The sequence below is a fragment of the Neovison vison genome, chromosome 13, assembly GCF_020171115.1.
Source record: "Neovison vison isolate M4711 chromosome 13, ASM_NN_V1, whole genome shotgun sequence".
NCBI classification, from domain to species: domain Eukaryota; kingdom Metazoa; phylum Chordata; class Mammalia; order Carnivora; family Mustelidae; genus Neogale; species Neogale vison.
In genome coordinates, this window is record NC_058103.1 from 92,433,551 (window position 1) to 92,446,203 (window position 12,653).

General features: G+C 42.7%; 1 protein-coding gene across 3 annotated transcripts in view; it reads right to left on the reverse strand.

The window, feature by feature from the left end:
- FMN1 (formin 1) overlaps window positions 1–12,653 on the reverse strand; it is a 415,126-nt gene that overhangs the window by 26,164 nt on the left and 376,309 nt on the right. For all 3 annotated transcript variants that reach the window (XM_044231844.1, XM_044231846.1, XM_044231845.1), the window contains one exon: window positions 10,975–11,124. In XM_044231844.1, the coding sequence (XP_044087779.1) occupies window positions 10,975–11,124 (150 nt within the window). The remainder of the gene's footprint in view (window positions 1–10,974; window positions 11,125–12,653) is intronic.

The window sequence follows — 12,653 nt, forward strand, 5'->3', positions numbered from 1 at the left end:
GCCTGGTGGCTCAATGGGTTAAAGCCTCTGCCTTCAGCTCAGGTCATGGTCCCAGGGTCCTGGGATCGAGCCCTGCAGCAGGCTCTCTGCTCAGCAGGGAGCCTGCCTCCTCCTCTCTCTCTCTGCCTGTCTTGGCCTACTTGTGATCTCTGTCAAATAAATAAATAAATTAATTTTTTAAAAAAGAGTAAATGTGCTGGAAAAGCAAAAGTATGGAAATAGTAAAAGGATCAGTGGTTACCAGGGTTTGGGGGGAGGAGAGGGTCAGTAGATGGAGCACAGATTTTTAGGGCAGTAAAAATACTCTGTATGATTTGATAATGAAGGATTACGTCGAATCCATAGGAAGTACACCAACAGCAAACCCTATAGTAAACAATGGACTTCGGGTGATTATAATGGGTCAATACGGGTTCATCAGTTGTAAAAATGGACTGTCTGGTGAGGAACATTGATAATGGGAGAGGCTGTGCCTGTGTGGATGCAGGTGCGCATGGGGCCCTCTGAATAGTGGATGAAGTTTTTGTGGGATGGAGAAGGTAGGTGTTGGCACCTACGGAAGATCACACTTATTTATTTTATAAGTTATTTATAAGTAATTTTTATAAATAACTTGCCAGTCTGGCTTCCCAATGTGGGTTGATCATTATTAGGAACAGCTTCTTCTGTAAGCAAATGATGATATTTTTATGGTCTCCCTTTAGGAGAAAAAGTCACGGAAAGTGTATAAGAAGCTACAAAGATGAAATATCAACTGGCAATTCACTCCTGAGCCGTGATCTCCTTGCAGGCTTGAACACAGCAGCATCAGGCTAAGGAACAAAGAATACTACACGGTCTTTGGGGATGTGTGGAAGTAGCTGTGTTGCTTAAGAAAGCTCAGTACCACAGGGTTTATGGGGCTTTGGATGGAGAAGGCAACGTCTTGGTATTTTCCTCATTGTGATTACCTGCAGTATAGACATAATTGCAGGATAGAGAGCCTTAACACAACAAGGCTTGTTTTTAATGTGATTTTAGAAGGACACAGCTATCAGGCTAGCCCTCCAGTCAGTGTGTGATAGCCTGGACATCAGCAGTCAGGTTCAGCAGACCCCGTGGAGTTTGCGCAGATCCCATGATATTCTGATATTCCTCAAGTCTCTAAAAAGTACTGTCCTCAGGTTGTTTCTCAACAACCAGGGGAAAAGGGGTTAATGACCATCTTTGGTTCTATATAAGTAAGTGTAATCGTGGAGACAAGCTAGGGGCTATGAAAATCTCTCTCATTTCTGTCTGCTTGGATAATACTCCCTCACTAGGTATTGCTGAATTCTTGGTATAACTATCACACATGGATAATATTGACGTAAGTCAATGAAATAAGTAAAGTCATTCTTCACTCTTGAAGTAAAAAACAAACAACACCAAGACCAAACTCATTAACCCCTCAATGTAAAGGGAAATTTCTTCCTCGCGGCAGCAGCCGATGAAAATATCATTGACTAGTGTATGTGGAATGTTTCCAAAGGGTAAGAAAATAAAACTCAGAGAAGAGAGCAATAGACAGTATGAAATACTGGGTAACCCTAGAATCATTTATCTTAGGCAGGCCGACAGGCCTCTATACTGGGATAGACACACACTTTTCTATGCTCATTCTCTTTTCAGAGTCTGACTCTTGACCTTGACTACCCCTCCCCCCTCAGGCTCCCCAGGTTAGTCTTACCAGTGGCCATGGTCAGACAGACCGGCAGGAAAGTAATACAGGTCTTTGATTTAAAAGATGGAGCTCCTTACACATTAGAATCTAGTCTCTGAAAGTTATCCTATGATAAATTAGCCCATCACTTCTTAAGTTTGACAATTTCTCCCTACCTCATTCCCAAGATATTTTTCTATTTACAATGAAGGAAGTCCTCTTTGAGACCGAATTTCACCAACTACACAATCAGCCACTTCATAGTGTTTGTGGGCTATCTCTTGTAGTACCCAAACATACTTTGACTTCAAATGATTAATTGCAGAACAAAGGCCTCTTCCGCTTTGCAGAGCTTCTCCCCTGAGGCCAAGGGGAGTGGAAGTTGGGGTGGGGGGGGCCCTTGACTTGCCCTGGAATGCACGAGCAGTTAAAGCCAATCACTCTGCACTTGGTAGACGAAGCACCCCGAGCCGTCCCTGCAATGTAGGTGCAGAGTGAAAGGTAACAGCACTGTGTTTCCTCATTCAGGGAGCGGCATCTGGGAGACAGCTTGCAAATCTGAAGCCGGCCGGCCCTGTCATTAATCTGCAGGTTTAATTGCAAGGCACAGCTAGTCTCTGGAAGACCTTTCCAATCCTGATAATGAAGACGAGCATGTGCTTGTAGACACCAACTCCCCCTGTTTTTGGTTTTGGAACCTACACCACCTACCAAGTCTCACCAAAATCTAGAATCGATCAGAGCCTATTTGCACAGGGTGACTGAAACAAAAAGGGTGAGGAAACAGGAAGATGGTGTGGAGCAGAGTAGCCTTGCTGGTGCCTCTCAAATCATACTACCCAGGCAGGCCCCCATTCCATCTATTCTCTGCCCAAGGCAAGTGCTGTCAGGAGTCCCACAGATAAGCAATTTAGATATATACTAGCTGTACGAAGGAGACTTACTGCGGGTTTCCATTGCTGTCTGCCAAGCCAGGGAAATAGAGTGTGGACAGATGCTCTCTCAAGTTCTTATTTGAGCTCCAAAAAGGTTGGAGGGTTGGCACAGCCATGAGTCCCAAGGATCTTCAGTTCCTTGTTTTTTTTTTTTTTAAGATAAATTGAAAGTAATATAGTCAAGAACAGAGAGGGTGATTGTTTTACCCTGTTGACTAATCTTTCTTGCTCTGAACCTGTCTATCCTCTTTAACAAAAGCTATTAAGGTTTTAGATGCTTGGGCATAAGCAACCCATATGGGATATATTTGGGGAATCCTATTACCAAAATCCAAAGAAGTAAGATGTCTCATCTATCAATAGCAGACAGCAAATCCTGTAATCAATTTCAACATGGCAAAGAAAACACAGGGATGGTTTATTTAATAAATATGAATTGAGCACCTTCTATGTAAAAGGATATACAAGGTGCTAGAGAGAAAACAAATAAGTATAAGACATTGCCCTTGTCTTCTGGGGCTCATGATTCATTCGAGGGAGAAAAATATCAATAACTAAATGAATAAAAAAGAAATCACTAATGCCAAAATTGAAAGGACGGTAACTCCCCAGAGTTGTGGTGAAAAGGTAAGTCACAGAGACTGGGGAATACTTCATGAATGAGGCAACATGTGATTCCAAGAATGTTCTTACCCCTTTCCTCTCTAAAAAGCTTAATTCATCTGCTCGGTCAATGCTCAGCTCATTTTCTACCTAAACATCATAGGATATCAGAGTTGGAATATACCTTCAAGATCACCCAAGTCTAGCACTTCCTAAACTTGGCTGAACACAGTAAAAACCAACACAGAATATAGTTCAGAGGTGAGAGGAAGAAGCAGTTTTTCTACTTAGGGGCATTTCAGAAAGTTTCTAGGGAAGCTGGTTTTGGAGGTAATCCTTAACAAATGACTACATTTTGACCAGCGCAGAATTACAGGGGACAATACGGTGTAAAGAAATTATCCAATGAGAACACAAAGCAAGAATGTGCAGATGTGAGGAACACTGAGTTGTCAGGGTGGGGACATGCAGGATGAGGCTATAGGAAATGAGGTTGGAAAGTGAATTAAGGGCAAGTGGTTTGGAGGCCCATGCTCTAATTTGGGAGAGAATATGGAGTACTTGAAAGAGTTCAAGCTTGGGGTACCTGGGTGGCTCAGTCAGCTGAGCATATGGCTCTTGATTTCGGCTCAGGTCACGATCTCAAGGTTGTGAGATTGAGCCCCATGTCAGCCTGTGTACTCGGCGGAAAGTCTGCATGAGACTCTCTCTCTCCCTTTCCTGCTGCTCCTCCCCGCCCATACATGGGTGCACTCTCTCTCAAATAAATCTTTTTTTTTAAAATTTTTTAAAAATTTGACAGACAGAGATTGCAAGTAGGCAGAGAGGCAGGCAGAGAGAGAGGAAGGGAAGCAGGCTCCCGGCCGAGCAAAAAGCACAATGTGGGGCTCAATCCCAGGACCCTGGGATCATGACCCGAGCTGAAGGCAGAGGCTTTAACCCACTGAGCCACCCAGGCGCCCTCAAATAAATCTTTTTTTAAAAAGAGCTCAACTCCAGCTTTAGTGCCAAAGAAAACCTCCATTTTAATCCCCATTCTGTTGTTTCCTAGTGAAACTGTGATACTGGCAATTGATCCACTCTCTTCTGCGTTTCTGTATGGAGTAGGAATACACCCTCTTCTCGGGGCTGTTGTAAGGAGACAGTGAGTTAATGAGTATATGTGCCAACCATGGCCAATTCTCTTCCCTTTATTTTGTCAGTAATAGAAAATCACAGAATATGTTTAAAGAAATAGATGTAATCTAACTTCTGTTTTAGGAAGAGAACTGGATACAGTATTGAGGGACGTTAGAGAGGAAACAGAAAACACATAAAGAGGGAGAACAGAAGGGTGTTCCAATAAGCCAGGTGAGAGCTGAGGTCCTGAAGGAGGGCAGAGCTACTGTGAAAAGAAGGTCCAGAAGAATATGCACTGAGGAGGCAAAACGGAGAGGTCAGCAATGGGTGGAAAATGATTGTGTGACGTGGTTGGATGAATCAGGTTTTCAGCCTGCCTTTGGCTGCTAGGAGGAGGGTAGTGATGCAGACTAAAGGTTGGGAAACTGACAGGAGCAGCCCTCAGGTGGGAGAGAATACATTCCAAGGGGGACTTCCTGAATTGCAGGCGGAGACTGGGTGTCCTGGGGGGGAATGGTTAGTGCGCAGCAGGAGATTTGGATCTAAGACTTGGGACTCAGAGCTTGGGTCTGGGAAGGAAGGCATGAGGGGTTGGCAGAGCTGGTCAGGGAAGCTACGGGATTAGATGGGACTAGCTAGGGAGAGGGTGTGAGGAGAAAAGAGAAAAGACATCTGGACTTCGGCAAAGGTTCTCTCTTGAGGAATAGAAGAAAATGAGGAGCTCATGGAGGAGCGGCTGTTTTCACAGATTTTTATGCAAAAGGAAAATAAATTTTTCTTATTTAAGCAGCAGTTACTTTGGCTTTTCCTATGGCAGCAGAGGCTTTATCCTTATTGATACAGGAAGAAGGCAGGCTGTGCCAACAAAAAGGAAGTAAGAATAAACCCAAACTTCTCTTTTAAGAAGCTAGAAGGGAAAGGAAAGAGATGGAATGATAGTTTCCAGAGGGCAGAGGGTCAAAAGAGGTGTTTTTTGTTTTGTTTTGTTTTTTATTTTATTTTTTTCCCCAAATCAATGCTCCTCTACGTGCTACCATTTCTAAGTTGACCATCTCCTCCCCTTGTTCATGGACTATTCTGCCAAAGTAGTTTCAAATTTATTGCTTGGGAAATAAGCAGGTTTGATTTTTTTTTTTTTTTGTGCTTATAAGTCAGCTCTTCGGGACATTTACTGTTTGTATATTTGTCTTCAAATGTGACTTAGAAAAATGCAAAGTTTTGCCAATTTACTAGGTGGTGATTACTTGAATTACTGCAGGAGTCCTTCAACATACGACGCTTCTTAGCAGGCAAGTGTATACAGACCCCTTGGCCACCCAACAGAGGGCCAGGGAAGAGAACGTTAACTTGTTCCGAGTTACTGTAATGACCATGTATGCATGTCCGTAGGAAAGCGGCATTCAATAAATAAAAATTCTAGTTTGTGGAACTTTTTCCAGGAAAAACTTTATCATATAAAGAGAGGAATTTCTGTAACATCTACACTGCGATCAATGGCTCCATTGTGGGCTAAGTGACGGCCTCTCTAAGTTTCCAGCTCCTGGTCCTCAAGTGACCTGAACGGTACGGAGCTGTGAGGACAGCTTTTGGGATAATCCCACAACAGCTCTCCACTATCTGCCGTCAAGAGTATGGCAACTGCATAATTAACCATAATCGTGGCAAGTCATACACTTAGAACAGAAACCCTGTTGGTATTGAGCTGAACTAAAAATGAGAAAGTAACCATTTATTCCCCCATAGTGTAAATTACAGATAGTGTAATGAGATTTCTTATTTGCATTTTTCATAAAACTCACCAAACTCCTTATTCACTCATTACTTACCCATTACGGGTTTTTTAAACGGCACTTTTAAAGTTTGCTTTGGCTCAGAGTGAATTATTGGCCAAGATTTTATTCCTGGAGTCATGAATCCCCTGAGAGTTCTTTACCTTTTGCAAATTCATAGCTCATTTTGTGGGTCCTAGCGGTTTGTGGTCTCTCTCTGTGTGCATGTGTGAGGAGCAGTCTTAAGATATCCTAAGTAGTGAAATATTTTTCAAGAAAGAGTCTTATATCCTGGAGTAATTAAACAAGAAAAAAAAAAAGAAAAAAGCAGAAAATGAATAAAGAGTAGTCAATAAAGGTAGCAAAAATTAGCTTAACTCCTGTAATTATGCATATGCTTAGATAATCTGTTGATTTAATAGGTGGAAAAATATGTGCTACAAAAATTCATTGTATGCTTGGATTTTAAGAAGCACAAATACAAAAGTACATGAAAAGGTAAAATAAGGCAAGGCTGCCTCTGAGAGTAACAATTTTGATGAACTTTAGTAAAGCACTAAATGCAATGTTAGATACACATGAGCAGAGGAAAACATTTTTGTGTGCACACTTAAAAAAAAAAATAAAAACAGTGTCTCCAAGACCAGTATTACTATTGTAGGGGAAGAACTCAGGGCACAAGGCAAGTTGGCTACAGACATTTACCAGCCAAGATAGCAAGGAAAATTCTTCCTGCTCCCAAATCTCTCCCCAGCTCACTGCCAGGCCTTGGCCAGAAATGCCTGCCTATACAATCCTTAATGAGCTGAAGAACAAAGGTGAGAGCCATTATCTCAGGAATGAAACACACTTTCCCTCAGAATATTAGGAAAGTAGTTTCTAGAATCACAGACATTTCTAGCTAGAAGAGATCATCCCAATACATTTTTTAACAGTGTGACAATTGTGTCCCCCCACATAATAAGCAACTGGCCCGAGACTGATCACATAGCAAATTATTGACATAAAAATGCTGGTTTCCAGCTCTCTATCTAGAGGTCTTTTTTTTGTACTACCGAGCACTGCCTGTAATCAGAAGGGGTTAAAGAGGGGCCTGGTATACTTCACGGCAAAGATAAATTCCAGTATTTGGGACAGGATGAGGACTGGTGGGCCACAGATCGAAGGTCCAGGGACTGGAGCATCCTGGACTTGTTCCTGGATACACAAGTTGCTATTTTGCCTAATGCTTGCTTAAATGCCAAGGACAATTTAATGACATTAACATACCATCATATAGTATCCTGCTCTACTACTGATGTACTTGATCTGCACGTAAATCATATCCCTAGTGAAATACTATGTCTCCTCTACTCAAAACCCGAACTGCATCCTGACACCAGCCCAATGCTTATCATTCACACCTAAGGAACAAAAACATGGGATGTTTTTATAAGACAGTCATTTGTGTGTTTAGATATTATTCTGGGTTTTATGAGGGGGAACTGTCACCCTGTTAAGAAACAGCATCAGTTTCAATTTTGCATCAAGCTAATGTGTACTGATGGAAAACCATGTTAAGCAGAATAAGAAATAAATATTCTCTACCACCACAAATTGATTCCAAGTGGCCTAAAGTAGTTCTCAACACTTCCATTTCATTTGGAAGTGAATTTACACCTTGGAAAATATCATTATTTCTCCTTAATTTGTCCCAATGATTTCTGGGATTTTAATTGGCCTTCAAGTATATTTAAAAATCAAATAGATGTAATTAGCTTTGATGGAATCCCAAACTATAGCTTTTTCTTTTTTTCCTAGTAATTTGCAAGCTATTAGGTTTTCAATTTCCTTTTTAAGGATGTCTTTGTATTATGTGATGTTACTTCCTGATATTTAGTCTTACTGGGATTTCCTGGAAAAGTATATAATAAAAAATAATAATATTGAACATGATTAAGTGCATGTCCAAATAAAGCGATCATGTTGTTTCTTGTGTAATTATAATGGAAGAATTCAAGTTAATTTGCTTATTTTAGCATAATGAACATGTGACTCCAACTGTTTAAAAGCTAAAATCCGTAGCAGGTAGAGGACAATGAAAAAACAAAACAAAACAAAACACCTCACATCACAAGGAGACCCCAGATATTAATCAGTTTGTTTAACTGGATGAACAGCCATATACATAATGTGCTAACGTTTCTTAACAAGTAGATTTCTGGAAACAAACTGCCTCCAAAAATATTTTATGAGCTGTCATTAACTTCAGAGATGTTTTTCTAGGTTGGCAACCTTGGTGATCCATCTCGCAAAAGCATGGCTGGAATGGAGAGACCCCTGAAATTGCTAAATGAGGAGAACTGAGAAGGGTCTTGTGAAGTCATGACCCTTGAAAGGTGTTGGTTTACAGAGTGTGAAGCAGGCAATTCACCAGCTGCACCCAGGAAGCCGTGCTGGACGGGCTGGTAGTCAGCAGGGAACAGCGCTTTGAAGGAGGGCTGGGTGGATCCCACTGCCATGGCAGACTTACAGTTCGTCCGCTGGGATTTCTGTGATGGGGGATAATGCCTTAATGTGGGTTACAGTTCAGTATTTCAATAGATGATTCTTAAACTGAAAAGCAGTTAATTACCCTCTCTTTCTCCCTCCCACCCCCGGACCATTTTTCTGGGCTCCAACTAGAAGGGCAAATTCACTGAGGGTGATGCTCAAAATCTGAGTCATGAGATCTTACGCAAAGGCTGTCCATGCAGGATGCACCAAGGGACTGTCTGGCCTTCGGGTATGGGTGTGGAGAGCTGCCTGGTGAGCTGCTTCCCTGTGAGAGGGAGAGGAGCTCGGCTCTATCACTTTCCTGTGGGGCTCACTGAATAGACTCTGTGCCACAGGAGCTTAGGATAGCTGAAAAAGACCAAACAGGCAACCGCAGGGCAAGAGCAAGAAATCAGGTACCAGAAGTTTTAGTGTTTTTTTCCTCCTCCTCCTCCTTACTATTATTATTTTAGAGATTTTATTTATTTATTTATTTATTTATTTATTTATTTATTTATTTATTATGACAGAGAGCTAGAGAGCACAAGCAGGGGAGCACCAGGCAGAGGGAGAAGCAGGCTCCCCACTGAGCAGGGAGCCTGATGCGGGGCTGGATCCCAGGACTCTGGGAACAAGACCTGAGCTGAAGGCAGATACTTGACTGACTGAGCCATCCAGACACCCGTCCTCCACATTATTATTAATAATCTATTTCGTTAACAATGTCACAACTCTTCCTTTGCTTCACTGTATCTATATAATGGATCTACTCACTTTAATTCCCATGTTTTCAAAGAAGAAGTGGTGGAGAGAAATGCTGATATACATTTTTTTAAAAGTTTTTATTTATTTATTTGACAGAGATCACAAGTAGGCAGAGAGACAGTCAGAGAGAGAGGAGGAAGCAGACTCTCTGCTGAGCAGAGAGCCCAATGTGGGTCTCGATCCCAATCAGGACCTGAGCCGAAGGCAGAGGCTTAACCCACTGAGCCACCCAGGCACCCCCTGATATGCCTTTTTTTTTTTTTTTTAAAGATTTTATTCATTTATTTGACAGACAGAGATCACAAGTAGGCAGAGAGGCAGGCAGAGAGAGAGGAGGAAGCAGGCTCCCCGCTGAGCAGAGAACCTGATGCGGGGCTCGATCCCAGGACCCTGGGATCATGACCTGAGCCGAAGGCAGAGGCTTTAACCCACTGAGCCACCCAGGTGCCCCCTGATATGCATTTTTTAAAGGTCTTTGACATCCTTGCGGGGGTGGGGGGAAAGCAGGCTTTTTAAGAAAAAAGTCCCCAAGTATAATAATTAGATACTTGGGAATACTGGGTCAAAAACCTCTAAACATGGATCCCTTCAAAAATAGCTTTTTAAGGTGAAATGTATTACTGTATAGTATGTGTGTACATGCACATAAACATATTAGGTATATGCCTTTTCGTTGATCAGAAGAACAAAAATACTGAATTATGGAATTCCAGGTCTCAATGTTTAGTGAGCTATGGGAGCTATAGTTGGAGAAACCATTTCCCTTAATTTGTAGACGTTTTTTTGGTCTCCTTCTCCTCCGCTTTGAATGACACTCTCATACATCTGTTCTGTGGCGGTAGTACACCCAGACCTTTTTGAAGTTTAAATGCATGACACCCTTTGTAGAACAGTGGTGACCTGATCAAAACAGTGATCCAGCAGAAATGCTTTTTTTTTTTTCTGATAAGCAGGGCCAAATTTAGTCTCTTTCTAAGCAGAATGAGCGCGCGCACTCTCTCTCTCTCTCCCTATACTCAAGTGGAAATTTTTCTTCTACCCACGACTAATAAAATCAGGAGGCTGCAATGAGGCTGAGCGGCAAGCAGTTTGATGTCCTCAGCAGGATACGAGGAGTCAGAAGTGGCGCTGTAAATCCAGAGTGGGGCTTCAACACTGTGTTAAGTGTGGCCCGAGTCTCTGAGATTTCCTTTTGATGCAAGTTCAGTATATTAATGGGAAAAGCATTCACTTTTATTTGTCTGCACTGTCTGCGACAGCAAGGCTGCCTCATTTAGCCTGGGCCAACGTGAAAATACACAGAGAAGCAATCTGTTGCAAATTAGCACAGCTCCCCTTTCATTTACTAGCTAGTAATTGGAAGGGGTTAAGAAAGTGTAACTTATCAGACCACGTGAGCTATCTGCTTGTGGGACAGCGCGCCTCCCCTAGATTTCCCCGTGAGCCCTCAGGCAATAATCTTTCCTCGGTGTCCACTTGATCTGAAAGAAAACCCCGATGCGTGTGAAATGTGCTCCCTTGGTGAGGTCTGACAAGGCCGTTTCCTGGACTCCTGAAGCGGGTATTGATGATGCCATCAGAACCTTACCTTTCTTTAGATATAGCTTTACTCTCCCGCTTCCAAATGGTCTTGAAGTCGCTGCAGAACTCGTACCACACCATAAACACATAGTTGGGTGTGATCTCCTTCTCACCGGACTTCGGCTTCATCCCAAAATAGCCTACCGTCGTGTCAAAACTGCAACAGGTAGGGGGTAAAAAACAGAGTGAGGTGGGCGCGGGGTGGTGAGAAACTGTCCACACCCTCAGGGCCGGGTCATGGGGGGTGTTTCCCACGTATTCATTCTCTAAGACAGAAGCCCAGCCCCCATAGTGACTGTGGCTTATCCTGAGCCTCAGAAAACCTGTTTGGTTAAACCACTTCCCCTGGAAATTCAATGTGATACTCCTGGTCACACCTTACATGTAGGAACATGAGCATTTCTGACTCTACGGGGGTACGGCGGTAAAGCTAGGAGTTTGCCTTCGTCTCAAACCCACGTCATTTACTAGCTCTTCATGTAGTGGTGATATTCTGGTTTTGCAGCCTTCGCAGTGGTCAGTTAGCCCATCGGGAATAAGTCCTCTGTTGAGCGCTTCACGGAAAATCAAGAGACTATTCTGGCATCCGCTGCCTTTGTGACCTTGGGTCAATCACTCAGCATCAGACTCTTGTTTTCTTGAGGGTGAAAAATGAGACAGGAGACTTAGAGCAGATGATCTCCAAGAAGGTTTCACTTTAAAGCCTGATAAACTACAAGAATAGAAACCACTGATGCATACATAGAAAGAGGTATAACAGAAGGCACGTTAAGGTTTGGGTGCAAAACCATCTTTGATCCTGGAAAGACAATCTCTGAACTGGCCAGAAAAGAATCCAGCTTTTCCAAAGTCGATTCTCAGGCATCGCCCGGAGAATCTCCTGACCTACCCCATGGAGAGGCTCACTGCGCACACACGGCTCAGGCCTCCCAAGCAGCCCTTCTTGGAGGGGCTAGCTTTGTAGCAATTTATAGCTCTGTGCTTAGTCCCCCACCCCCAACCTCCACCCACCCAAAGCCTCCCAAGCTCATTTGCCAGGAGCAAGTACACTTAAGTAAATGGCCCTTTTTTCTAGGGTGTTGGAAACTAATCAAAGCAGGAATGGCTGGCCACGTTTACTACTCAGTGCTCTATCATCTGTTCAGACACAGCGGTTTTTTTTTTTTTTTTGTGGCCATCCTGAATCCTGAGTTTCGAATGGAGCTCCATTCAATGGCAATTGTAAAACCCTGAAGCCCCGTCACTATTATGGAGAATACTTTCATCTCGTTCTCCGTTATTGGGCAATATGAATCTCATAAGATTTTATCACATTTCACAGATGAACTGTTAATTGATTCCATGGCTATGATTAGGTGAGATCCAAGCTGGAGCTGCAACTCTGAGTCCCATAAATTCTTTGTGCTTCTGTAAATAATAAATCTGTTCTTAATGCAAATTAAAACTACCGGCCAGGGAATTTTGGCTCCTAGTTATTAAAAGACTGGAAGTGTATAAGCAGAGAAAGGCAGTAACTGCGGTAATTCCTTACGGGACTCTCTTATCGTTTCAAACATACGTAATTTGGAACAAAACCATTAATGGAAGAAAGTCACACTATCAGGCAGCTCCTCACTGTGTGGCAGTCAAAATACTGACAAAACCCAATGTACACTCTAAGGCATATGTTTCATGCACAAGCAAAAT